Raw genomic sequence first — 27826 nt, 5'->3', positions numbered from 1 at the left:
TAGCTAGTGCATACCCATGAAATCCAGACATTCTAGATAAGCCATCTTATTTGCATTGCAAAAGGGGTTGGAGGGCCAAAACAATGACAAAAATATTTGGAAAATGGGTTGCAACCTTGCTTGACACACATTGTGTTAAATATTCTGTTTGATCATGCTGCAGGCAGCTCCTACCTTGATGAGCCCATTAGATAAGAGTAGAGGTAAATTGAAGTTTTTGAATGCTGTAAGAGGTATGAAGGGAGCCATATGTATTTAAAGGTGGCAGGAAAATATACACTCTGGTGGCTGTTTGAAACCCACATGGCTTTATAAGCCTAAACCCTAATATGGAACATGTACCCAGCCAATTAAAGATTTTTGCTGTCATTGGGGAAAACAACTACAGTACAACAATCAAGTTAGGGACTCTTGATTGTTCAGATGGGAACTGAATGCAAAAGCATATTGGTTTTAAGAAAATAAACCATTGCTGCTTCTGATAGTGCAGTTTATGCTTTTGAGAATAAAATAATATGTGGCATCGGTTAATTGTAACAAGTTTTATTTAATGGCTTTTTTTTTACTGCTGTAGCATCATTATATCTGGTTGTTTCAATAATTTTTAAAAGACTCACATTTCAGAGTAAAGGGTCTGTTATAAAGCACCATTATTTCCACTCTTTGAAGACTGATACACAGTGCAGATTTTTTCATTCCCTCTCATTTCACTCACGCACAAATCTCTACCAACCTCTTCTGTAATAGGTTTGAGTTCAATGTATTGAGAAAATGGTTGGCATGGTGGTATTAAGTAACACTTAGAACAAGCAATAATTTTCTATTGGAGCCCTTTCAGCCAACTAGGATCATTTCATTTTTGTTCCATTTATTATATTTCTATGCTGCTTTTCACTCACATGAGTGAACACCAACAAATCACCAATTGATAGGTAGAACTGTGTAAAGGTAAACTTGAAAGGCTTTTTTAACGCTATCCAGAATATTGTTGGAAATTGATTTCATTAAAACATACGATCATTCTATTATGCTGTTTTAACTGAGGTAAGGTGCTTGGATGAGAAATCGTTGACCGTAATATGGATTTTATTATCAAGATACTGGAACCTGGGGAGGGGGAGGGAAATGGGGGGGGGGGAATAAGGATGATATGTTTTTGGATAATATGTTTTGTTTTAATTTTGAATAAAATGGTTTTTTAAAAAAAGATCCTGGAACCAAACTCAGTTTTGGACATCTAGTGCCATTGGGCCCAGGTTCTGATGAAACTAGGAAATGGCTTAGCTCTTAGCAACAGCACAAACAGGAAGGAGTGAAGTATCCACAATTTCAGCTATGTTGTAATGTAGGGAACCTCCACCACACAGGCCAATCGTGGTCCACTGGGGGTTCAAATTTAGTCCGTATGCCATTTCTGCAAATCATGCTTACCTATCAATCAGCTGATGTCACAAGTGATGTCAGCTGGTGGGTTGGCGCTTCTAGTAAAATACTAACTTGCATGCCTGTTTCGTACTGGGAATAACCCAGGAAAGCAGCCCCAACTTTTTGCAGGCATTGCCTGTTGCAGGGATTCTTGGTAAAATACTGGTTAATTTCTCCACTCCACTCTCAATCACTTGATTGGTAATAGGTAATGGAAGTGTATAAACTATGCCTTAAAGCAAGGATGTTCAATTTGGCAGATGCCGTAATTTCCCCAAACCACATCCACGTATCAATCAGATCATGTCACAAGTGACATCAGCTTGTGAGTGGGAGGGTAGAGATCAATTCTGGCTTAGCTGTGGATGCAAGCGTCCCCCTTTTATGCTGGCATCAACACTGAGAGGGGCTTCTCCTGCATGCAACCAATCCTTCAAAGTACAGCCTTATTTCTCCTCTCTCTATCACCTGATGGAGAGGGGATAATCAAGGCTTTACTAGTCAGATACTTAGAACTCCCAAAAGCACCAAGCAAAGGGCAGGAAACACCTCTCACACTGTGATTCCCAAGTGAGTGAAACCTTGGGAACCATGCAGAAGGTATTTTTAGTGGTGGGAAGAGTAAAGCACCCATCCATCATGTGACTGATGAGCAGATTTCCCATCCACCTGTCAATCTTGGGCTCCAGAACCCAATAGGTTCTCCACCCAGGTTTAAATTGACATGAATGAGGACACAGCATCTATTTGTTTAAGTGCTTTGATAAGTTAATGGTCCATTGCCTTTCACAACAAGAGATAAAAGTACATTTGGAGATTTCACTTAGGAAACACATCAACAGAACTTTCAAAGATGTTCATATGGTTTCTTAGGAGTGGTGGCTTATATTATCTATGTTTAAACAAAAGATTTTAGCTGATATCAGAGACCTGCAATGATGTCCTGCATTGTAAACCCCCCCTTTTTTTGTTATTCTTCTTGTATTACCGTAGCATTTTGAGTTTCCATTTTAGTGTATGCTTGTCCTACTGTAGTATTATTCATAAAGTCTTTTTTGATTTTTTCCTTTCAGTGGAAACTGAAATATTCTGCCGAAAATCTTTAACACAGCAGTTTTGACTTCCTGGTTCCTCAGTGTATAAATAAGTGGGTTCAAAACTGGAGTAACTGCGCTGTATATGAGGGTCACCATCATTTCTCTTTGAGAAGCATTCTCCACAGAGGGCAGCATGTAGTTAAACAACACTGGCACGTACATCAATCCAACCACCATCAAATGGGATCCGCAGGTGGAGAAGGCTTTCTGTCGACCACTTCGGGATTGCACTTTGAATAGAAGAAATATGATAATATAGAAATAGGAGAGGAGTGTGGCAATGAAAGGTCCCATGGCAACGGAACTAGCTACAGTGTTGAGGAGCATGAGGTTGAGGTGGGTGCTGCCACAGGCCAGTTTTAGCAAAGGTTTGATGTCACATAAAAAGTGTTCAATGTGGTTTGGCCCACAGAAGGGCAGACGGGCAGTTGCCACTGCATGCATCAGGGCATGAAAAAAGCCAACGAACCAAGTGGCTGCTGCCAAGATTTGACAAACCTGCCTGCGCATGATGGTGGTGTAACGCAAGGGGTTGCATATTGCTACATAGCGATCAAATGCCATTACTCCAAGAAGAATGGCTTCACTGCTGCCCAAGAAATGGAAAAAGTGGAGCTGGGCCATGCAGCCAGCAAAGGAAATGGTTTGGACCGGCAACAGAAAACCAGCTAGCATCTTTGGAACAGTGACTGTGGAAAAGAAGATGTCAAGGCAGGAAAGGTTTCCAAGAAAAAAGTACATGGGAGTGCGCAGCTTTGGTTCAACTATTGCAACAAGCACAATAGCTGCATTCCCCAGTAGGCTGGCCAAATACATCATCAGGAAGATGGCAAAGAGTGTACACTGAAGCTGCCAGAGATTGGTCATGCCCATCAAGATGAATTCTCTCACCTCTGTTTGGTTCTTTGTCACTAAAAGGGAGGAAGAAAGGTAGGTGAGATCACTGTAGAGTATTATTCACGTCCATCACCCGTACCAGAAATTCATACAGACATAAGCAGATAAAACTAATTGTAAACCCCCTTAGAGAAGTGATTTTCTTTTCCTTCAACCAGTTTCATTACTTTTGAGATTCCTAGTCATATCAGACGGATGAATGACTTGTAAAATCTACAGACTTTTTAAACGTGCAGAGAAGCTCATGGGACACTCTTCCTGAGCCTTTACTCACGAGAACATTTATCCCAGCATCCTGTTCTCACAGTGGTAGTTTCCAGGTCACAAGCAGAACCTCAGTGCAGCTCCACTTTTCCCACCTACAATTCCCAGAAAATGGGGTGGAGGAAAACAGTGGACAAAAACCATAGCCAAAATGGTTAAGTCTCTTAAAAATAGAATCTAGCCGTATGAGAGAAAACCAGCAGGAAGCTGTTAATGAAAAATGCTTTAAGCTTTCTAAAGTATAATGAAGTACAACTATCCAAAACATCATTAACTTGCATTAACAATACATTTTTGAGTTTGTGTAAATAACATCTACAACTTCTACATGGTAATTACAGAAATGCAAAATGTTGGAGAGTGCTCTAATGTATAGGGAAGTTTTCAATGTTTAATGTTTTATTGTGTTTTTAATATTTTGTTGGAACACGCCCAGAGTGACTGGGGCAACCCAGTCAGATGGGTGGCATAATAATAATAATAATAATAATAATAATAATAATGATGATGATGATGATGTCTCTTTTGCAGCTCAAGTAAGGTATTAACTGTATGTTATACATGCAGGCTTTGCTGCAGAATTCTCAATGAGTCTCTGCTTAAAAAGCACATCTGAAGCACAGCAGAAGGTATTCTGCCTCTAGCAACATTAATACTGGGAAATTAACTCCAGACATTGATTATAACTCAGTTTCAGTATTAAAGACTTCATAATCCAACAAAAGCATTGTTTTGTCCTTGTTTCTGTTACCCACAGAAACAGACACTGAGATATGAATATTTCATTGTCCATCACACAGGAATAGCATTGCAGGGGTTAGATTAGATGATCCTCAGAGTCTCTTCCAACTCTTTGATTCTATAAGACACTTATGGAATTAGTATCTGATTCCATAAATAACTACAGCAGTGGTGAAATGAAGGGGTTTAGCCAGGAATTTTGCCCTGGGTGAAGCCTCTAGAGCAGTGGTTCCCGACTTTTTTTTGTCATTATCCACCTAAGCCACCTAAGCCTCTCGAAAATCCTGATTCCCCACCCCCCCACCCCGGTGACATATAATTCTTATTATTCAAAAAGTGAACTCCTATTAACTTGGTCTAATTCGTTCTCAAATTGCCACCCTTAAAAATCACCCTTGTGGGGCATGTGCCCCATGTTGAGAACCATGGCTCTAGAGCCATTGAAGCTCTGAGCCTCCAAGCAGTAAGCCTGGTCTACCCAGTCACACAGACCCCACTCCATAGCAGTTTTGCTTTGCCTTTGTTGGCTCCCTCGTGTGACTCTGTGCCTCAGTGGAGTTGGAAAGCAATGAAGATTTTTCTTTTCTGTTGCAACAGAGTTCTCTCCCTCCTTGCAAGGAAGACCCAGAACAAAGGTGTGTAACAACTTTTAAAGACTTTAGAAATACATACAGAATGACTTTAACTAATTTCTAAAATATAACTACTAATTTCCCAGTCACCCTACATATGTAACAGAACCTTAGGAAAACGTCAGGCATGCAATGGAAGGGCACTTCCTCCTTGAAAATAGATTCACAAAAAGAATTAATGCAACTTATATGGAACCTAAAGTGACTACAAAGTATAATTTCCTGAAATGAGTAACCTGGATAAAACCCTTTCCTCTGTATTATCATAATTAAAATTTCATTTTTCTATTGTTTGCTTTAGTCAGGTTTATCAGCTGTCGATTTCCACAAATGCAGACTGTCAGCACAAACTTGTATACTTTCATCCTTGGAGTAAAGAATGGGATGAGCATACATTTCTTGATTAACAGATAGCTATATAGTGCATTCTTTCAAGCTGCAGACAGCACCTACTTTGATAAGTCCGCTTGTCCATTGAACTTGAGACTGCATTAAGTGGTATGAAGGAAGTACAGTATTTAAAGGAGACAAAGCAACAACAACAACACTCTGATTGCTGTGTGAGCCCACACAATTTTAGTATGCAACATGTGCCCAGCTTGTTAAGATTGTTGGCCGCCATTGGGTAAATTAGCTATGTTCATTAATTTAGTGCCTCTTGATTGCTCATGTGGGAATTGAGTCCACAATGCTCTTTATTTTGAGAAAATAAACAATTTGTGCTTTCGATAATACAAAGTGTGCTTTTGAGAATACAAAAATTATGCAATCCATATATTCTGCTACGTGGTTTTTAATGACCAAGATTATTTTTAACATCATCAATGTTTGCTCGTTCAACAATTTTTCAAAGGGCTCACATTTTTTAGTAGATAGTCCATCTTAACACCATTCTCTCCTCTCTTTAGAAGTTGTGTGCCCAGGCCCCACCACATGCAATGATTCCTGATTTAGGAAAAGAACCAGTCAAGACACAACATTTACATTTTGGGGTCAAAAAAGCCCACAACTTTTATTCATTGCAAATGTAATAGGTTTGGCGTAGCATTGGGTATAACCATTAACATCCAGCCTGGCTGCTGGAAGTATTTCCAAAGGGGTTTGCCCCTGAGACCAGGAGGTCCTATAACATACATCAAAATGGGTCACCCCCACAAGAGAACCACCTTAAGGGTTTCAATGACCATAGCCCCCTCCTAGGCATCTTCCCGGATCCCTTTAATGGGATACCTCTTTCCTTTGGTGGAACAAGCAGAGGATTACAGCCTGCCCTCCACCAAGACTAAGGCCAAGAAATGCCTAAACTGCCACGTGAGCCAAGCACTTTTGGCTTGTCATCAAACCAATCACATTTTCAACAAGGCCTTTAAGCCTCCAGGCATTATTCCCTGCAGCTGACAGGTGGACACCATCATGTCTAAACAAGACCTCTGATTTGTGCAAACCTGTTTGGGAACACCACAACATTGCCTTCTTTCTAACAGTTCATTAGAAACTGTTTTGTGGGTAAGTTACATGGCATGGCTCAAAGTTCGAAAGTATGGCTCAGGCTACCATCTTTGATTTCTTCCTCAGCATATCCAGGTAAGACTAGGAGAGGACCCTGTCTTACACCCTGGAGAGCCATCATCAGTTAGTCAAATAGAGCAATGATCCAATTCTGTATAAGCCAGCTTCCTATGTTTGAAAGATAATTTTTCTGCATAATATTTTCCTCAGAGCAGATTTTACCTCTTGATTCCTCAAAGTGTAGATCAAGGGGTTTAAAACAGGTGTGACCACACTGTACAACAGAGTGATGCTCATTTCCCTTTCAGAAGATTCACCAGTAGAGGCAAGCATGTAGTTGAAAATAACTGGAACATACAAAAGTGCTACCACCGTTAGGTGAGAAGCACAGGTTGAGAAGGCCTTCCAACGGCTCTGCCATGACTGGACTTTGAAGAAGAGGAAGGAGATGATATAGAGATAAGAAAGGAGAGTGAGAAAGAAGGAACCTAGAGCAATGCAACTTGTGACAACATTGAGGAGGGTCATGTTGAGGGCCGTGCTACTGCAAGCCAATTCTAGCAGGGGCTTGATGTCACAGAAAAAGTGCTGGATAAGATTGGGGCCACAGAACCACAGCCGGGAAGTGACTACTGTGTGCATTAGGGCATGAAAGAAGCCTGCGGCCCAGGTAGCCACAGCTAGTGCAAGGCAAGCCCATTTATTCATGATGATGGTGTAACGCAGAGGGTTGCATATGGCCACATAGCGGTCATATGCCATGACTCCCAGAAGCATGCCTTCACTGCTGCCCAGGAAGTGGAAGAAGTGCAGTTGAGTCAGGCAACCAATAAAGGAGATAGTGTTGTGCCTCTTTAGGAAGCCATTCAGCATTTTGGGTACAGTAACTGTGGAGCAACATATATCAAGGCAAGAGAGATTTCCAAGGAAAAAATACATGGGGGTGTGAAGGCGTTGCTCAACCAGGACTACTGCCAAAATGGCCCCATTTCCTAGCAAGCAGGCCACATAGAGCAGCAGGAAGACTGTGAAAAGCATGTGTTGCTGTCTGTGGTCATTTGCTATACCCAAGAGAATGAACTCATAGACCTCTGTCTGGTTCCCCATCTCTGTGCAGATAAAAAAAATAAAAATGGGGGAAAATAGGCCAGTGGTTTTAGAATAGAATTAGAAGAGAATGTACTGTAGTGATGAATGAATTGAAAGACAATGGATTGTGGTGTTGGGGCTGAAGCCATGAAGGCAATTTGACAAGGCTTCTTTCCCTGGTCAGTTTTTAAATTAATTTTAAGGAAAACAATATGAGATAGAAAGGCATGAAGATTATTTTCAAAGTATGTAGTATTTCAGCAGAAGTCCAGAGTGTTGGATTAAATAATCTCCATCATTCCTTCCATCTTCGTGATGCTAAGTAGAGTGCTGAATGCAGGGTGGAATACATCTAATGCAATATTTATCTCACTCTGTCATTCCTGAAAGAGTGATGAATTTTCATTAGCGCAGGGATAGTCAAAGTGGTGCCCTCAAGATGTTGTTGGACTCCAACTGCCACTAGCTCTAGCCAGTTTGTTCAGGAATTGAGTGAGTAATAGCATCTTCTGGAGGGTACTGCATTGGCCACCCCTGAATTAGAGAAACACAGTTAGTGACATATTGAATAATCAGGTCACATTTTGTATGAAATGAGTTTGTTAGAGTCTCTTCTATCCTACACACACTCTCGTTCTCTCTCTTGCTATTCCCAGGTAGAACACCATTCCCGCTGTGGGAGAAGTGCAAAGCAAAAAAAATTAGTGGTTGCACCTTCTCTCCATCACCTGTTAACACTTCACTGTCTTGTCCAAGCAATAAACGTATCCCTCACTTCTTTTTCTTGCTCTGAACATAACCAAGGAACTACTTTGCATTGCTTTGTCATTGTTTTAGCAACCTTTGTAAACCTGCCTTACATCACACTTACAGGCTTGGGCTATCTATTGCATTGGTCTGTGGATATATGCCCCTCCTTCCATTTCATATGCACATCCTTTAAAAGACTCAACTCACCAGAGTGCTCACCAAACAACCAAACTGGCTTCTTCAGATGTGTCCCATGTTTCTTTTTGTTCCCCCTTCCTTTCATTTGTTATATGTGTAGAAAATAACCAAAACAACAAGTGTTGCATAAACTACAAAAAGGTTTGTTCTCGTTGATTCAGACTAGCAACTTTAACTGGCCCCTGTAGCTGTGTCATTATGGGAAGTTTGATGTCACTTTCCCCCCAAGAAAAAAGACATTATTAGCTGCAAAGTTGCTCAACATCAAACTACACTTAAAGTTACAGTACAATGGGACAGCTGCAAACATGGGAAACTCATTGCCCCAGTTGCACGCAAAGGAACAAAGAAAATGAAAGATAGTGAAATTTATGGAAGATCCATATTATACACCTAAAGCATGTTCAGCACACATTTGAAACACATTATTCACCCAAAAAATTGTAGGAACTATAGTAAGGTTACCAGATTTTTTTCAAAGAATCCGGGGACACTTTTTTTTTTTGAAAAGAGGAAAAGGTTATTTAAAAAAGTTATTATTATTATTATTTTAAAGAAGTAATATGTCCTCTTCTGTGGCCTCCTCTGTCACATGGCCTTCCTCTAGGCCCCGACCTGCTCTCTTGGAGTGCTAGCTGCTGTGGAGTAGGCTCGGCTTGGGACTGGGCTTGGCCATGTGTCCTTGCCCTCCCAGTGCTCTCCTACTTCTCCTCTTCAGCAGCAGCAGCAGCAGTGCAGCAAGGTCGGGGCTCACCTCTTTTTTCTCCTTCCTCTTTCTCTCCCTTCCTTCTCCTTCTCCTCTCCTCCTTCTCTCTGCATCAGCTCTGGGGTTTTCCTGGGCAGTCGGTCGGGTGGCCAAGTGCTCTCACTCCAGGCTCAATTTGGGTTGGAGGTGTCAGCGGTTTCCCCAGTTGATGCGCCAGGCGTCTCCAGTTCCCCCTTGGCAGTAGCTGTGGCAGTGACAGTCTCAGCAGCCCAGAGCCAACCTGGTAGCGCAGTTGGCTCTGGCTGGCTTCAGGAGCTGCCCGCTGCCATGGTGCCCGCCATTTTGCCTTGCCGGAGGTCCCCATATGATGTGTCTTGTGCCATTGAACCAATCACACAACATTCACTCCCTGCTAATAAATCTACAACACCTAAAATATAAATATGGGGACATTCAATGAAATCCAGGGACGGATTTTGTCCATGGACAGATTTGTAAATCCGGGGACTGTCCCCGGGAAACAGGGACTTCTGGCAACCATAAACAGAGCTACTCCATCTCAGAGCTACCATTTCTAGCACTCCTAAGAACTTACACTTCCCAGGGTTGTTTGGGAGAAGTCCTGTGCTTTAAATGTGCACCACTTGTGCTTTAGATGTACAGTGCGGATCTGCCCATAGCTATGTATACTCATTCTATATTGGTACAGCTCCATCAAGTTGCATCTCCAACTGATTACCCATAGTTATTAGGCAACATTTAATCAGATAAAGATTTTTACTTGGCATGGAGACAAGTGTTTAAAACTGTTAATTGCTGAAGATCAATTGTTAATTGCTGAAGTAATTGTTAATATTGAAGACTAGCACAACAGTATTACTACGAGACAGAAAACGAGACATGATTTACATGTGCAGACTGTAAAAATCATGCTTTGTATCATTTCCCACATCTATTCCACTTTTTTCACTGTGTGAACTGTACTCCTAATTTTTAACTCATTTATTCCTTTATTTCTGTAATGCAACCCATAGGGGAGAATAAGGTATGAAGGTATCTGAAATTTGCTAAGTAGATGGGATGTGGGTGGTGCTGTGGGTTAAACCACAGAGCCTAGGGCTTGCCGATCAGAAGATTAGCTGTTCGAATCCCCACGACTGGGTGAGCTCCCATTGCTCAGTCCCTGCTCCTGCCAACCTAGCAGTTTGAAAGCACGTCAAAGTGCAAGTAGATAAATAGGTATCGCTCCGGCAGGAAGGTAAACGGCGTTTCCATGTGCTGCTCTGGTTTGCCGAAGTGGCTTAGTCATGCTGACCACATGACCTGGAAGCTGTACGCCAGCTCCCTTGGCCAATAAAGCGAGATGAGTGCCGCAACCCCAGAGTCGGTCACGACTGGACCTAATGGTCTGGGGTCCCTTTACCTTTACCTTATTTCTGGATTTTCCTCGGATTTCTTTACCGGGATTTCAAAGATGGAATTGATGTCCCAGGGTCATTTCCAACAGGCTCTTTATATTGGATCTTAGATAAGTTGACCGAAAATTGTGAGTTTTTTGCGTTTTTGTAAAAAAAGAAAGAAAGAAAAGCTCAATAATCTTGGAGTTTGTTTAAAAACAGCTCAACTTTTTGAAATATGGCAACCCTGTAGTTAAGGGATCCACATACTGAATGCATTTTTGTTATCTTTTAAAAAAAGTTGCTTTCTGCTGCAGCTCTTACTTTAGCAAACTATATACTTCTTTCAGTCTAGATATTCAACTTGTAAATAGATTAAAATCCACAGAACCAGAGTAAGATGTTATCATGAGTTTGCCCACACTCATATTAAAGCAGAGGAGAGATATAGCTTCTTTGTATACTTTTGAGAGTGCTCATTTTATCACATCTACCCTCCTTTGGAAAAGAAAAACCAACCTCCCTTTAGGAGAAAAAACCAAAACCTTTAGAGATTTTTCATGTCATATGAGAATTCCTTTGTTTTTGAAAACATAAATGATTAATAAGGTCTTTTGAGATGGTATGTTAATTGTTTGTTTTATATGATATTGTCTAGAGTAAGAGAGAAAATTTTGAGCTTGTTTAAGCAAACTTGCTGATGAATTCCAGCTATGAAATTTCATGCTGGAGTCCATCTTTGAAATTCTTTTGTAGTTCTTCTCAGGCCAGTAACAGTGAATCCTTCTTCTTTTTTACCCATTGGTTTCTTCATGTTGCCTTTTTTATATATCAGATCTGTATCCATTTATTAGTTTGGGAAAGTCTCATCAGTTTGTTCTTTGTAGGCAGCAAATGGGTATTGTTGACAACTAAAGGAATATATCATATTGGTTGATTTTATCATGTCTCATAATACTTTTGCAAATAGGGAGATTTCACCCCAACTTTCATTTCCTTTTTGCCTTCCCATCCACATAATTTTGGTGAGCTCAGTATGAAACTTCAATACTTGATTGAAAATCACCAAATAAGTTGTGGTGGAGTTATTAAGTTATAGTGGACTTGTGTTGAGTTAAACTGGAAATGTGTTTATAATGTTATCAAGACTATTTTTGGGAACATGCTTTTGTTAAATACTATGATTGTTCTGTTAGGCTCTTAAAAGTGATGTAAGGTTCAGACAAAGTTCCTCAGTTTATTTATTTACATTTATTTATTAAATTTTATACCACCCTTCATTTACATACCCTCCAAAATTTCTCCAATGAAAATAGGGACATCCCATTCCATAATGATAATTTTACTATATATACCCAACACAACTTACTGGGTTGCCTCTGGGCAGCTCCCAACATACCGTAATTTTCGCTCCATCGCTCCATAACACGCAGTTTTTTCCTCCTAGAAAGTAAGGGGAAATGTCTGTGTGTGTTATTGAGCGAATGCCCACGGATGGCGGGGGAATCTGCTGCAGTTGTGAGCAGTCCGTGGCTTGCTTTGAAACAGCAAAGCGGGTGTAAGTGGCTCCTGTCAGCGAGCCCAGCCGGGGAGGAGGGAGAGAAGCAGAGCGGGAGAGGACAGGAGCCGCTTACATGAGTGTAAGCGGCTCCTGTCCAGTTGGCTGCTTTAAAACAACCCCGTGCTCTCTGTCCCTGCCTGCAGTTTTTTGCTGCCCGATTTTGGATTAGCCACTGTAGGGGCTGTGTGTGTGTGTGCTTGAGCTATCGTTCTCCTCCTCCTGCCTCCCGTTCACTCTCCCAGTGCCCCTGCACTCTCCCAGCGCCCCTGCGACTTTAGGATTGATAATCTGTGTGTCTGTGTGTGTGTGAGGGATTGTTCTCTTTCTCTTGCTTCCCGTTCACTCTTCCAGCACCTCTGCGCTCTCCCAGCGCCCCTGCGACTTTAGGATTGATACTCTGTAGGAGGGAGAGAAGCAGAGCCTGCTTGTTTTAAAGGAGCAAAGCGGGAGAGGAGAGGAGCCTCTCCTGCATTATTAGCAGCATCCTTCTCCACACACCCCACGCGTGTTCCTTCTCCCCTTAAACCCATCTCCTGCATTATTAGCAGCATCCTTCTCCACACACCCCATGCGTGCTCCTTGTCCCTTGAATGCTTTCCCTTCCCTCCCCACTTAAAACATGGTTACAAAGCATGGATCCACATGGATCCTCAGGATTTTTGCATTGGGCTACCCCAAACTCACCGTCAGAACACGTCTGTGGCCACAGCATGAACCACAAAAATCATACATCCACTGTTTCGTTCAGAATATTTTTTTCTTGTTTTCCTTCTCTAAAAACTACGTGCGTGTTATGGTCAGGTGTGTGTTATAGAGAGAAAAATACGGTACATAAAATCATAATAAAACATTTTAAAAAAAACCTTTCCTAAACAGATTGCCTTCACATGGCTCAGGGGTCAGATACCCTCCAATATTTCTCCAATGAAAATAGGGACGTCGTAAGGAAAAGTGGGAGATTCTGGGATCTTATCAGAAACCAGGATGGCTTCTCTAAATCAGGGATGTCCCTGGAAATTAGGGACACTTGGAGGGTCTGCATTTGTAGATCTCAGGGTGATTCTCAACATAAAAATACACCAAAGAACCACAAAAATATAATAAAAACAAGAACAAACCAATAAAGCCTCTTTTGATCATTTCTTTTCAGTGAAATGTCAAAAACCTTCTTCCCAGAATCTTCAACATGGCAGTTTTGACTTCCTGGTTCCTCAATGTATAGATAAGTGGGTTCAAAACTGGTGTAACAGCACTGTATATGAGGGTCACCATCATATCCCTTTGAGAAGCATTACCCACAGAAGGAAGCATGTAGTTAAACAACACTGGCACGTACATCAATCCAACCACCATCAAATGGGATCCACAGGTGGAGAAAGCTTTCTGCCGACCAGTTTGGGATTGTACTTTGAAGAGAAGAAAAATGATAATGTAGAAGTAGGAGAGGAGTGTGGCAATGAAAGGTCCCATGACAATGCAACTGGTTACAATATTAAGAAGTAAGAGATTCAGGTGAGTACTTCCACAGGCCAGTTTCAGCAAAGGCTTGATTTCACAAAAAAAGTGTTCAATGTGATTGGGCCCACAGAAGGGCAAACGGGCAGTTGCCACTGCATGCATCAGGGCATGAAAAAAGGCAGTAGACCATGTGGCTGTTGCCAAGATTTGGCAGACCTGCTTGCGCATGATGATGGAGTAACGCAAAGGGTTGCATATTGCTACATAGCGATCAAATGCCATTACTCCAAGAAGAATGGCTTCACTGCTGCCCAAGAAATGGAAAAAGTGGAGTTGTGCCATGCAACCACCAAAGGAAATGGTTTGGACTGGCAACAGAAAACCAGCTAGCATCTTTGGAACTGTGGTTGTGGTAAAGAAGATGTCAAGGCAGGAAAGGTTTCCAAGAAAAAAGTACATGGGAGTGTGCAGCTTTGGTTCAACTATTGCAACAAGCACAATAGATGCATTCCCCAATAGGCTGGCTAAATATAGCATCAGGAAGGTGACAAAGAGTGTACACTGAAGAGCCCAGAAATTGGTTAGGCCCGTCAAGATGAATTCTCTCACCTCTGTTTGGTTCTTCATCTCTAAAAGACAGCAGGGAGAAAGAAAGGTAGGTGAGTACCATTCAAGCCATTTACCTATACAGTGGTTCCTCTACTTATAAACGTGATCCCTTCTGGGGTGCCGTTCGCACCCTGAAAAGTCCGTAAGTAGAACACCAGTTCTGCTTGTGCGTGTGACGTGATAGAGCACTTCTGCCCATGCGCGAACAGGCGAACCCAGAAGTGTTCATAACCTGGAAAAAGGCAATGTGAAGCAAATGCAACTCGAGGTATGACTGTGTCTGAAATCTCTACAAACATAAGCAGATAAAACCCCAGTCTAATTCTAAACCCACTTACATTCTTTATAGGGAAATGATTTTATTTTTCCTACAACCATAATCATTACTTGCGTGCCCAGGTGTCGCACAACCCTCAAACCTGTCTGATGAATAGCAGTCAAGAAACAGTATTTTTGGTCAAATCAGGGACAATTTTATCGCCATCCCAGTCGTAGAGCCATCCCCTCCTACCCCCAGAAATAGACACTCACATTTTAGCAAATCATTACATAAATAACTACAGCAAAATTGTACCTGTGTTCTCCTTCAAGTATGACTCTTTCAGGATCATCTGAAATCCACATTTGGACAAAGAATAGTTACAGATAGCATTGGTCAAGATTAATGTTTACCAATTAATTAATGTTTGCCAATTCAGTTATTCGAGTTGCAGCAAACACCCATTTAAATTATTGAACCCAAGTTATGTTCATTAACTTCAAATGGTCTTATCTTACTAGCACTAGCACCAGTTTCAACCCTTTGCTTTACTTTATCATCATAAGCATTTCATTTTTCTATTGTGTTCTTTACTCACGTTTATCAGCTGCAGTTTTCACAAAAGCAGGCTGTAAGCAAAAACATGCATAATTTCACCCTGGGAGTAAAGAATTGGATGGACATAAATTGCTATATTAACATCCAGCTATATAGTGTGTTCTTTCAAGCTGCAGACGGCGCCTACCTTGATGAGTTCGCTTTTCCCTTAGATGATTGAACATGAGACTGATGTTAAGTGGTATGAAGGAAGTATTTAAAGGAGACAAAAGAAATACACTCTGATTGCTGTGTGATCCCACGTGAATGTGTACACCTAAGACTTAGTAGCCAACATGTGCCCAGCTTGTTAAAGATTGTTGGCTGTCATTGGGGAAATCAGCTACATTCATTAATTTAGTACCTCTTCATGTGGGAATAGAGTCTATAAATCTCTTGGTTTTGAGAAAATAAACACTGTGTGCCTTTGAGAATATAAATTGTGTTTTTGAGAACGCAATTTGTAGAATCAATAAATTCTGCCAAGATGTTTTTAATGACCAATTTTATTTTTAGAATATTATTTTATGAGACCCACATTCTTGAGTACAGAATCCATCATAATGTAATTGTATTTGCACCTTGGAAGCTGCTTACAGATTTTCTCCTCATGTGCCCAGGCACCACCACTTCCCTGATGCCCCCTGATTTAGGAAAAGAACCAATCAATAGACAATAATAATTTTGGGGGTCAAATAAGGCCACAACTATTATTATTTACAGATGTAATAGTTTTGGCAAACACACTGGGTATAACCATTAACACCCAGCCCAGCTGCTGGAAGTATTTGCAAAGGGGGTTGCTCCTGAGACGAGGAGGACCTGTAACATACAGTACATCCAAATGGGTCACCCCCACAGGAGAACTGTCTTAAGGAGTGCTATGGCCCTAGCCCATGCCTGGGTGTCTGAAGAGTAGCACCTCCTCCCAGATCCCTTTAATGGGATACGCATTTCCTTTGGAGGCTCAGGCAGAAGCTTACAACCCCCTAAAACAAGAGTAGGGCCAACCTAAACTGTCATCTGAGCAACTACCATTATGTCTAAACACGGCCTCTTGTCAGGTTTCACTGAATTCTGATCCTTTCCCCTCTCACAGTAGACAGTCAAGGAAGTAGGCAAGGAAGCTCTTACTGAGTCTTTATTCAATATTCATGGCAAGAGGGCTCTGTACACTGCCTCTTAAGTTAATGGTGTTGCTCCAACTGAGCTCCTCCTCCCTCCCTTCCTAGCAACAGCACTTCACCTTACAGTGGCCGCCAGGGTCTAATTGTCTCTGAGTCCTTTGCTCTTCCACTTTCAATGCATGCCAGGTTCTGGGAGAAGGAGGGGGCGTCAGAAATGCTGTTCTGTGAGAATGTGTCTCTGTCTCGCCCTTCTCTTCTCCCAACACCTCCCAACTCTTCTGTTCACCTGTCTCTGAGCTGTGACCTTCCTCAAACCACAGCTTCAGGAGAAAGGGGGCAGTATCCACCATTCCTCCTCAGTCTCATCCCCCTCAGTCCAGTCCCTGACACCTCTTTATCAAAGGTGGTGTTGGGGTGCCAAATCAAGAATCCACCCAATAACTCAACTTTGCATTTCACTGCACAGTTCACCTTCTTTCTTGCTTGAATTATACAAATTGGGTGAGGAACACCACACCATTGCCTCCTTTCCAACAGTTCAGACCCATTTGTGGGTAATTTCTCATTAAAAAGCAAAATAATTCATACTTTGTGAAGCAATCAGCAAAACAAAACACAGCCATGCTTTAAAATGGCAACTTCTTTGAATTTAGCAATATCACCCAAGTAATATGTACAAAAATGCATACACCAGTGTAAAGTGACATATTTGTGGAAGTAGCACACAAAATTCTATTATAGTAGGGGGAAATGGTATATCAGGAGAAATCGCATACAAACATGTGGCAATCAGGAGAAATTCACACTGAAATTGGAGAATTTTCACGAGAACTTTAAATAATGCAAACTGATGTGGAAATGTGGAAAGTGAAAATAAGTTGGAAAAATGAGAAACTGAGGGGAAATTTAGTTGACAGATTTGCTCATCTTAGCCTAGACAAACTATGTTCTGTAACCAATGTGTCACAGGAGCCCCTCATTTTCCCAAGAGATTGCTTTTTCAGCTGAATGTTGCTTTTATTTGTTTATACCTGCTTACAATGATACCCTCTTTCCATCAGATCTGGGCTTTGGATCAGCTCCTAGCTTCTTGGTTTTATTCTCAAATGTCATCTCAGTTGCCAGGGTAGAATTCCAACTGCTGCATCACATCTGAACTGGATATGATCTGCATATGCACATGCTTCTTTTGATAAACTGAAAATAGGGTAGTGAGAGCATTTTGGCCCTTACTGCCAGTACAATGATTTTTGGACCTGCCAGTATGATATCTCTTCAGCAACACAGATTGCTGTTTCCCAAAAACTAACCATTTACACATACTTCTGGCAATGCAAATACAGTCACATTCCTTCCTCCCTTTCTTTTTGATGAAATTACAGAGGCATATCAGTTCCCTTTATCCCACAATGAAATAATTTTTGTTTTCAACATTGAGTAAGGACCATTCCTTCCATCAATCAAGATCTACCCCAAAGATCTTACCTGCATTACATTGCAGCAGAGAGTTTGGCCATAGAGTATACACTTGCCTATGATCTACAGACAAGCCCTACAGGCATGCTCACATGGTATTCATGTTTTAAAGGCATGTTGGCTTTTTCTGTGTGTTACATACATTTTTAGGTGTGTACAGGAAAGGGGAATCACCATAACGATTCATTATGAAAGTCTGTAGACCAAGGATGGGAAGCATTAGCTCTCTATTTGTTCTTGGACCACAACTCTCATATTCTTTGGTTATTGGCAATGATGTCTGGGATTATTGGAGGTACAGTCCAACAGCATCTGGATTGTTCTATATCCCTATTGTAGACCTTTTGTGAGGTTGAACCAGTTTCAGAGACCAGATCCATCCAACAGATTGTTACTTACTGTAGCTTGGAAAGACACAATATAAAAGACTGTGGATTTGATCTGATAAAAAGATTTAGAAAATTCATGCCCGTTGCATGAAAATATCCCACCCACCAATAAAGAATCCAGATTTGGCTGCCCCCTCCCTTAGTTCAACACAGGAAAGCCTAAAAGTGCTTATGAGGATCTTTTGACATTCTCTGTGCCTAGCTGCATCTTATGACCTTCCATGGCCAATATCAGTTCTCTGAAACAAGGGAAATAACAAACTATTAAGTCCCTATTTACGCTCTGCACTTTTGATTTATTAATTTCTTAATAGCAGTTTTCACTTCTTGATTCCTTAGAGTGTAAATCAGAGGATTCAGAACTGGAGTGACAACAGTGTACATGAGGGTGACCATGATTTCTTGCTTTAGGGATTCTCCTGAGGAGGGGGGAACGTAAGTCAAGATCGCCCCTGCATAGAAAAGAGTCACAACTGTAATATGTGAGGCACATGTGGAGAAGGCTTTTGCTCTGCTTTCCTTAGACTTTACTTTTAAGAAGAGGAAGGAGAGGATGTAGGTGTATGAAAGAAATGTTAGGAGGAAAGGGAGCACAACAATTAGGCCTGTAACTATGTTGAGGAGCTGGAGGTTAAGAATGGTGCTACAGCACGCCAATCTCAAAAGGGGTTTAATGTCACAGAAGAAGTGCTGGACTATGTTGGGGCCACAGAAATGGACCCGAGATGTCATTATGGTGTGCATGAGAGCATGGAGGAATCCAGTGGTCCAGGTAGCCATGGCCAAGAAAAGGCAAGTCTTCTTGTTCATGATGACAGTGTAACGCAGTGGATTACATATTGCTACATAGCGGTCATAGGCCATGACACCCAGCAGTAAAGCCTCACTGCTACCCAGGAAGTGGAAAAAATGAAGCTGTGTCATGCATCCAATAAAAGAGATTTTCTGGTATCCAAAGAGGAAGCCTGTCAACATCTTTGGTACAGTGACGGTGGAGTAGCATATGTCAAGGCAAGAGAGATTCCCAAGAAAGAAGTACATGGGGATGTGCAGGCGTGGCTCAATCAGTGCTATGAGTAAAATGATGGCATTCCCTACCATGATAACAAAGTAGACAAACAAGAAGATGATGAAGAAGAAGGTTTTCCGCCCAGGGACATTAGTCAGACCCATGAGGATAAAATTATTCACATTTGTCTGGTTCTCCATCACTGAAAATAAAGGCAGAAATATTGCAAGGAAGCATCATTATGACAGGCTGTTTCAGTTGTAAATGAGCAAAGATGAAGCCAAAGAAAGAAGTAAATCAGGTGGATGGGGGAAAGGATAAGTAAGTCTAGAACATCAAAAATAGAAATCGGTTTCATAGGCCACAGTAAATCACAGGTAGGATCCTCTGCCAAATCTAAATTCCTGACTATGCTAAAGGGTATGCATAAGATTTGGGGTGGGTGAGTACAGAAGAGCTGATCTCTTCATCTTTGCTGACTCCTCAGGCCCCAATCTTCTCATATTAGCAAATTGCTCTAAAGATCAGCCTACAATGATTTGCTGGGCTTGTTGGCTCTTAAATGAAGAGTGAGAACTTGCATACACATAACAAAGACACTGGGTGCTACAAAGTCAAGCCCACCAACCAGTTTCCCAAGTAAAAATATGCTTCTGATGCTTCATGCCCATACCCATCACTGTCCTAATCAGCTTTGTACTACCTGTACATAACAGGAGCTGGGAATCACAAGGTGGGAGAAGAATATTGCTCTCAGATTCTGGTTGTATGCTTCCCATAGGTGTCTGGTTGCCCTGTGAGAGCAGCTACTCTACTATGTTGGCCCTTTGGCCTGACTGAGTGGGACTCTTCTTGTATTCTTATGTGACATTGGTGTGCATATCAAGTGCAGTTTTTTCTCACTCTAAAATCCTTGCACCTCTTTTCATCCACTTCCTCTCCCCAAGTTATAAATGTTTGTTTCCCCATTATAGGATACAGGGAAGCATCTGATGCTTGGGAAAACAAGGCAAGCCACACTCTAACAGAGCTGTCAAAGTGGATCCAAAGCAATTATTTTCCCCTACTTCTTTGATGCTCCAGTGGTAGTAATGACAAAAAATAGTAGTAATGCTCCCCTTCCACCCTGCTACTGCCCTGCTATTATGAGACTGATAGATTTGGACTTGGCAGATCTTCTTCCATGACCACTCCTTTCTTTGACCAGATAGAATTATTATTGAGTTACAGAGCACCTTCATTGTTGGCAAAGACATAAGGAAGAAGAAGTCATGCTGGAATTAAGGAAGGATGTTTTCTGAAGAAGTTGTAGGACTTCAGCTCCCATTATCCCTGATCATTGGCCATGCTAGCTGGGGCAGATGGGAAATGGAATCCAAGAACATATGAAGTTGAAATTGTTGTTATTAAATTGTTATTATGTTATTGTTTTGCTCTGTTATGATGAAATTGTTTTTGTAGTGTTTGAAATGCATCCCGGTTTCTTTGTTGTAAGCTATTTTGAGCATGACTTTTGTGTGTGGAAAAGTGGCATACAAACAGAATGAACAAATGAATGAATGAATATGGACAGCCATGGGTTCCCTATCCCTATATTCAGCCCAGAAGCAATTTCAGACCATCTTCTACTATTCTAATTTTTCTCCAATTTCCTTTCTATATCCCACTCCCTTTACAACTATTTTACCCACTGTAAATAGACGTTGTAAATCAGGAGTTGACTAGACTCAAGCACAGGAATGTGTGGACATAGCTCATATTTCAATAGTATTTACCCAAACATAATTGCTCAGCACTGGAGTGTTTCCTTTTAGAAGACTGGAGGAAGGAAAGTAGAAATTAAGAATACAAAGAATACGCTTTATACTTGCATCTTTTTTTAGGGACCAAGCATTAACTTTTCCAGCTATTCTTCTCAGTCAATGGTGTTCAGTGGAAAGCAGTATTCCAGAAAAACTGGTGATGTTGTGGTTGTATGGTGCCGTTCCTACCTAATAGCAGTCCTTGTTTATGCAGTCCCTTTGTATAAAATCAGTACACTGCAGTGAGTGGAGGGACAAGAGATCTGTTAATTACTCTCAAGGGGAGAAAATGTGTAAATAAATGAGGTAATTTACTCAGGGTTAATACAAGCAAAGTACAACCCAACCCATATCATACTCCAAGGAGTGCAAGGAGTGAATGTCACAACAACTCTGTTAGGCTAAGAGATGATAACTTATCTGAGGTCACTTACTGTGCTTCACGGCTGAGTGGGGATTTGAACCCTTAGTCCCCCAATCCTGGTACAACACCCATATCATTCATATCAATGTGCTCCCACTGGAATAAAACACAAGACTGTATTTTGATGCAAGGGGCACATTTTTATCAACCATTTGCATATGCAACAAGCAACTTCTAATTAACATTATCTCAGGTCTGCTGACTTGGAGGGGTGTGTGCTGTCAAAAGGCAGGAGGGCTGGGTTGTCAGGGTACAGTGGGGGGTGGGTGGAGAAAGAGAGGAAGGCAGATTCTGCAGGGCCTGCCCTGCTGGTGCTTCCATGTGGTAGCACATGGAACATGCTGCTAAAGCTTTATCCACCAGGATTGAACACTGAGCCCTGCTGCCCTTCCTGGCTGCACATTGAATTAGGGTTCACAGGGTGACTGCAACAGCATGCTTCATTTCATTCCAAGCAACTAGTATTCAGATGCACACTGCCTCTGAAATTGGATGAAGAAAATAATAATTGTGGCTAGTAGCCATGGACAATTGTGAAGCGGGAGAGCAGTCATGGTGGGTGCAGGGAGATGCTAGAGAGGAGAAACATGCAGACACCAAGCTAGGCAACCTCAAAGTGCAGCAGTGGATTATGAGAACAAACACATTTTTTTAGCTGGGTAATAAAAATGCAGCTGGGAGTTAAAATGACACTCAGGGTTGAGGAATGCTGTGCAGGTAAGAGAGGAAGAGACCAGCCAGCAAAAGGCTTGAGAGGATCTGACTTGGATATTGACCAAACAAAAAGAGGGAGAAAGGGGGGGGCGGAAGAGGGGATGAGTATATGCTGAGGAGGGAGGAAACAAAGGTTGCAGTGAAGTAACTGTAAGAGCAGTTAAGGAGAGATCTAGGCCTGCTTAGAAGGCTAAAAAAGAAAATCTATGAGGAGAGAACTCACAGGTTTGCCGTTTATCCTTCTCCCAGTGGTGAGGCAAGGGAACAGCAATAAACAGTGTTGTTACTTGGATGTTGACTACAGTGGTACCTCTGGATACGAACAGGATCCGTTCCGGAGCCCTGTTTATATCCTGAAATAAACGTAAGACGCGTCTGCGCGTCTGCACATGCACGGGTCGCGTTTTGCCACTTCCACGCATGCGTGTGATGTCATTTTGAGCGTCTGTGCATGCGCGAGTGGCAAAACCCAGATGTAATGCGCTACGTTACTTCCAGGTTGCCGCAGAGCGCAACCCGAAAATACTTAACTTGAAGCTCCTTCAACCTGGGGTATGACTCTATATGCCGGAGCACAGAGTAAAATTAACTGTCCTGTAAAATTCCAGGATGGGTTGTTACAGGCAGGGCCGGATTTAGGTTTGATGAGGCCCTAAGCTACTAAAGGTAATGGGGTCCTTTATATCTTCAGCTGTCCTTTGTCAACAACAACTTGTCGCTGTTTTTTGTGTTGAATATATGCTATATGGTAATTTATGGACCCAATACGTACCTAAAGCCATTTGCAGATAAGAAAATATGTATTTTATCAAAGTACATCCAGTTTTTCCCCTTTGAATTATTTGGGGGGCCCCAAGAGATTGCAGCCCTAAGCTATAGCTTATACGTAAATCCGGTACTGGACAGGGATACTATACAATTATCCAGTACTAGTTTTGTAAGCTTCCACCAATCAGGGAGTGCTAAGTAAGGTTGGGAGCGAGAAAGTATATTGGGAAAGGAGTCATCAGTATATTGCTGGAACTCAGCTCTATTCCACTGTTACATCAAAGTCAGCAGTCACCAGTGACCAACCCAAAAAGTTATCTGGCTACAGTGGTGGGCTAACTGAAGGCCAAATGTCAGAAGTTAAATCAGGGGTCAGCAAATTTTTTCAGTAGGGGGGTGTTCCACTGTCCCTCAGACCTTGTGGGTGGCTGGACTATATTTTGAAAAAGAAAAAAAATGAACAAATTCCTATATCCCACAAATAACCCAGAGATGCATTTTAAATAAAAGGACACATTCTACTCATGTAAAAACATGCTGATTCCCAGATTGTCTGCAGGCCAGATTTAGAAGGAAATTGGGCCAGATTTGGCCCTCGAGCCTTAGTTTGCCTACCCATGAGTTAAATGCTGGTAGGGCAATGGCATGGTGGTTGGTCAGTTCCCAAGTTTAGAGGTTGGGAGATTTACCTGTTCGGGGGGGGGGGGGCGTTGTACTCCTTCTGAAGTAAACAGGTACAAAATCTAGGGATGTTGTAGATCCTTCTCTTTAATGGGAAGCCCAAGTGATGTAAGCAGCAAGGAACACCTTAAACCTTCTTCATCTGGCAAACTGGATATGACTATTCCAGTAGCCTAGATACTGAGATCTATGCATTGGCAACCTCAAAATTAAATTCCTGTAATATAACTTCTGTGGACCTTCCCTGCCCACAGTGAGCAGAACAAAGAATCACAGCCAGCAAAGCATATATATGTAATTGGTTTAAAATGTAGCACATCCTTTGCTAGTCACTAGACTAAGTTAAAATACATGGAACATATATTTGCAGGACTCTGAAATTCATATTATGCAGTCTACTCCCAGGTACATAAAATATACAACATTTAGAGTATCAGCTTCTTTGGTCAGGAAACGCACCCCCCACCTGCCTTATGTTAATTTTTTTAACAAAGAACAGAATAAATAGTCAGCATAGCAAAACAACCTAATGTTTTACTGTTTCATGAAACAACATGAAACATTGTGAAGATTGTCTTTAGAATATGTCTATGTGGGGAAATTAAATTAAATTAAATTAATCAATTAAATTTAATTCAAATTTTCTGTTTAAGTCTTTATGTGCATTTTTCCCCCAGAGGAAAAAATCATCATGACATTATCAGAGTTCTGTGACACCCCCTCCCCCCAAAAAAGTTAAGAACCAATGCTTTAGCTATATATTGGTCAATGTCCAAAATATTTAAACAGCTCTTCCTTTATTTTAGATATGGATGCCTGTGTGAAATGTCCAGAAGATGAGTATCCCAACCATGACCAAACCCAATGCATTCCCAAGGTCCTAAGTTACCTCTCTTATGAAGAAGATTTAGGGCTCATCTTAGTTATCTTGACTATTTCTTTCCCTTTGACCATTATCTTGAGCATTATCTTCTCTCTGATCACAACATTAGTACTTGGGACTTTTATGAAGCACAATAACACTCACATAGCCAAAGTCAACAATCGGACTCTCACCTACATCCTCCTCATCTCCCTCCTGCTTTGTTTCCTCTGCTCCTTTCTCTTCATTGGACAGCCTCAAAAGGTGACCTGCCTTCTCCGACAAATCACTTTTAGCATCATGTTTTCTGTGGCACTTTCCAGTGTTTTGGCAAAAACCATTACTGTGCTTCTGGCATTCATGGCAACCAAACCAGGATCCAGGATGAGGAAATGGATAGGGAAAAGGCTGGCAAATTCTATTGTCCTTTTCTGCTCATTTATTCAGGCTTCCCTCGGCACTCTTTGGTTAAGTACATCCCCTCCATTCCCAGATACAAATATGCACTCACTGCATGGGGAAATCATAGAAGAGTGTAATGAAGGTTCAGTTGCCATGTTTTATGGTGTCTTAGTCTATATGGGTTTGCTGGCCATTGTCAGCTTCATCTTGGCTTTCCTTGCCAGGAAGCTACCTGACAGTTTCAATGAAGCCAAATTTATTACTTTCAGCTTGCTGGTGTTTTGTAGTGTTTGGTTGTCCTTTGTTCCCACCTATCTAAGCACCAAAGGAAAATATATGGTAGCTGTGGAGATCTTTTCCATCTTGTCCTCTGGTGCTGGATTACTGGGTTGCATCTTTTCCCCCTAAATGCTAAATTATTATATTCAGATCTGAGCTGAACACCAGGGAACAACTAATCAGCAGAAAAAAGTAAAATAACATGAGTGCATATGTTTCTTTCTGCTTGTGTATGTAGTTATTGGAAATGCTGGTGAGAGGGATGTCTTAAGAATTCAGCTATGGGTACTTGCTTAAGCAAATGTCTGTCCTTCAATTCTTGTATGCAGAGTTTGGCCAGAAACATTTCCTTTTAATTTGGTTCTCACTTTAGATTGCTAACATCTCCTGCATTTGAATGGAGCCTTTCCTACTTAACTGTTCAGGGTAATGCTAACTCAAATGAAGACACAATTATAACTCATATGATTCCTTGGTTTGAGGGTCCTCAAAAATTAATTGGCTTGGAAATAATTTATCCATATGTGTGTTTTTGGTTGCATATATATCGCCCTCAGTGACTCAAACAACTTCTAAGTGGTTTACAAGTACTAAACCAATTATAAGATATAGCCACATAAAATGAAAATACAAGTTCAATTAATTTCATCTGAACACCAATGATTGAAATATACCATAGCAATCAATATAGTTAAAATAGCAATTTATACTGAAGGACCTGGGCCAAGCCAAACATAGTAACTTTCAAAGATTCCTGAGTCATGTGTTTTCTTGCTTCTGCATTTTCTTAGCATCATAGTAACAACTTCATATCCAGCCTATTCCCAGATACATACAGTACACAACACTTAGAGTATCAGCTTCTTCGGCCAGGAAACATTCCCAACCCATTCTTATGTAAACATCATGAACATTTTAAGTACGGCATTGATAAAGATTCTTACTAATTAAACTAACTATCAGTAAAAATAAATGGGGAAAACAATATTTGGGAAAGATCTTCTAGCGGTTTTGTTATGCATGACAGAACTTCAGAAGTCAACAATACACTGGGGAATGATAATCATATCTGTCAAAATTGCTAGTTTATGCAATTGACATTCAGCACATGTTAGCAAGTGTCTGAAGTAAAGCTATAAAACACTTGTATTCTTCAGTATTAGATCTAGGTAGAGGCAGGGCTCTGTCATTCTTCCGTTAGATTATCTCTCTTTATATTAGGCTATATTTTCAGAAGTTAATTATTCTTCCAAAAAAACAAAAACAACCCCCCCCCCACACACATACAAATAAAGTGCGGAGCTTTAGACTTGAATGTAGACTTTATGAGTCCCATTGATATTAGCAAGAGTCACATTCCACTAACTTATTATTGATCCAGTTCAAAGAGAGAAACAGATGAACAATATTAACTAGAACAGTTCTCCTGCCAAGGACCACATAAAACTTGTTGAGGTTCTTTGCAGACCACTTAATGGTCTTCCTTTTGCAGCAATTTTAAGATGTTGAGGTTGCATAATTTTAAGAGTACTTTATTGCTTTTTCATTTTGAATCTTGTATTTTATTGTATAAAATTCAAATTATAAATATTCTTCACAAACATGCTGTTGGACAGCCTGAACGGAGCATGTAGACCACTGGTGGTCCACAAACAATAATTTGAGAACCCCTGAACTAGAAAACAAAGGAACTGGCATACTCATTCTATAGCAGGCAAAGGTGAAAATCAATGCAGCCATAGTATTATCTACTATTTGATTGAGGCCGTACCTACTGAACCTTTAAAAACCACAAGTAATGCTGTAGAGGGTACCATGGGAATTGAAATTTGGAAGGGATTTTTTGTCAACAGGATCCTGATGGTGATAGTTTTGCTGCTTATGCTGCTGTGCCATACTGTATGCAAGTCACATTTCATTAATTGCAGCATACGTGATGATCCGCTCCCTATTCCTCATGAATTTTACCAGCCAGGGGATCTTGTTATTGGTGGGATGGTTTCTCAAGTCCTCTTTCTCTATAATGTACCTTCTCTAATTGAACCACCTACACAGATTGTGACTGATGAACCAATGTAAGACATCATCACCTTGCTCTCCCTTCTCTCTCACACACATTTTTTTTTTTTTGTAATATGTAAAGACCATATTTACCAGGAACACATATTTAAGGATACTGCATTTATTTATTGTGGTTGTGAAAAAGCAGCATGTTGGCAATGCTTGGAGTTGTTAATAACTATTTTGCCTTCTATGTGATATTGCTGGGCACAAGATAATAATAAACATTCCCTTACAACTGCCAAACAATTGAATGGACCTGTTTGGTTTATCTTTTCTTCTGCACAATGGAGGAACATGCTCAAGGAGGAATATGACATTGTATTATAGTGTGTTTCACATTTAAGATCGGTAAAAAAACCTTTTGATTTAAACATTCTGTCCCTTACATGCTCTTCCTCATTTATACATATAAAATTGTTGATGACCTAAGCAATATATATAGCTACGAATCCACAAAATGCATAATTTAAACTAATGTGAAATCCTATATGCATATGGTGAAAATACATTAAGGGAGATAATGATTTTCATCACTAAGGTGGAATTTGATATCTATGATGAGTGTTCTCAAGTTTGGTGTTGGAGCTTCATTGTTTGTATTGCTCTGTTCTTCGTTTATGCTGTTTTAAATTAAAAAAGG

The 27826-nt window shown here is 41.0% G+C and overlaps 2 protein-coding genes and 2 pseudogenes across 4 annotated transcripts in view; 1 reads left to right on the top strand and 3 right to left on the bottom strand.

Annotated features, from left to right (window-relative positions):
• The window catches only part of LOC309354852 (vomeronasal type-2 receptor 26-like), a gene marked incomplete at both ends in the record, with an annotated part of 356212 nt that overhangs the window by 321390 nt on the left and 6996 nt on the right, over window positions 1-27826 (top strand). The gene's annotated exons all lie outside the window — the stretch shown is intronic.
• Window positions 2495-6683, bottom strand: LOC309356103 (olfactory receptor 12D2-like; annotated as a pseudogene). Its single transcript has 2 exons — window positions 6611-6683; window positions 2495-3433 (listed from the first exon to the last, which is right to left on the bottom strand). The product of its transcript is annotated as an olfactory receptor 12D2-like (transcript).
• Window positions 6734-7672, bottom strand: LOC309356102 (olfactory receptor 12D1-like; the record flags this gene model as incomplete). The annotated part of the gene is made up of 1 exon (XM_081887282.1): window positions 6734-7672. The coding sequence occupies one exon, from the start codon at window positions 7670-7672 to the stop codon at window positions 6734-6736; it is 939 nt and encodes a 312-aa protein (XP_081743408.1).
• On the bottom strand, window positions 13413-19390 carry LOC309356100 (olfactory receptor 12D1-like; annotated as a pseudogene). The gene is made up of 2 exons: window positions 19069-19390; window positions 13413-14031 (listed from the first exon to the last, which is right to left on the bottom strand). The product of its transcript is annotated as an olfactory receptor 12D1-like (transcript).

This window comes from Podarcis melisellensis, assembly GCF_964234715.1.
Source record: "Podarcis melisellensis genome assembly, chromosome: 13".
NCBI classification, from domain to species: Eukaryota; Metazoa; Chordata; class Lepidosauria; order Squamata; family Lacertidae; genus Podarcis; species Podarcis melisellensis.
This window is presented reverse-complemented; position numbering and strand designations above follow the sequence as displayed.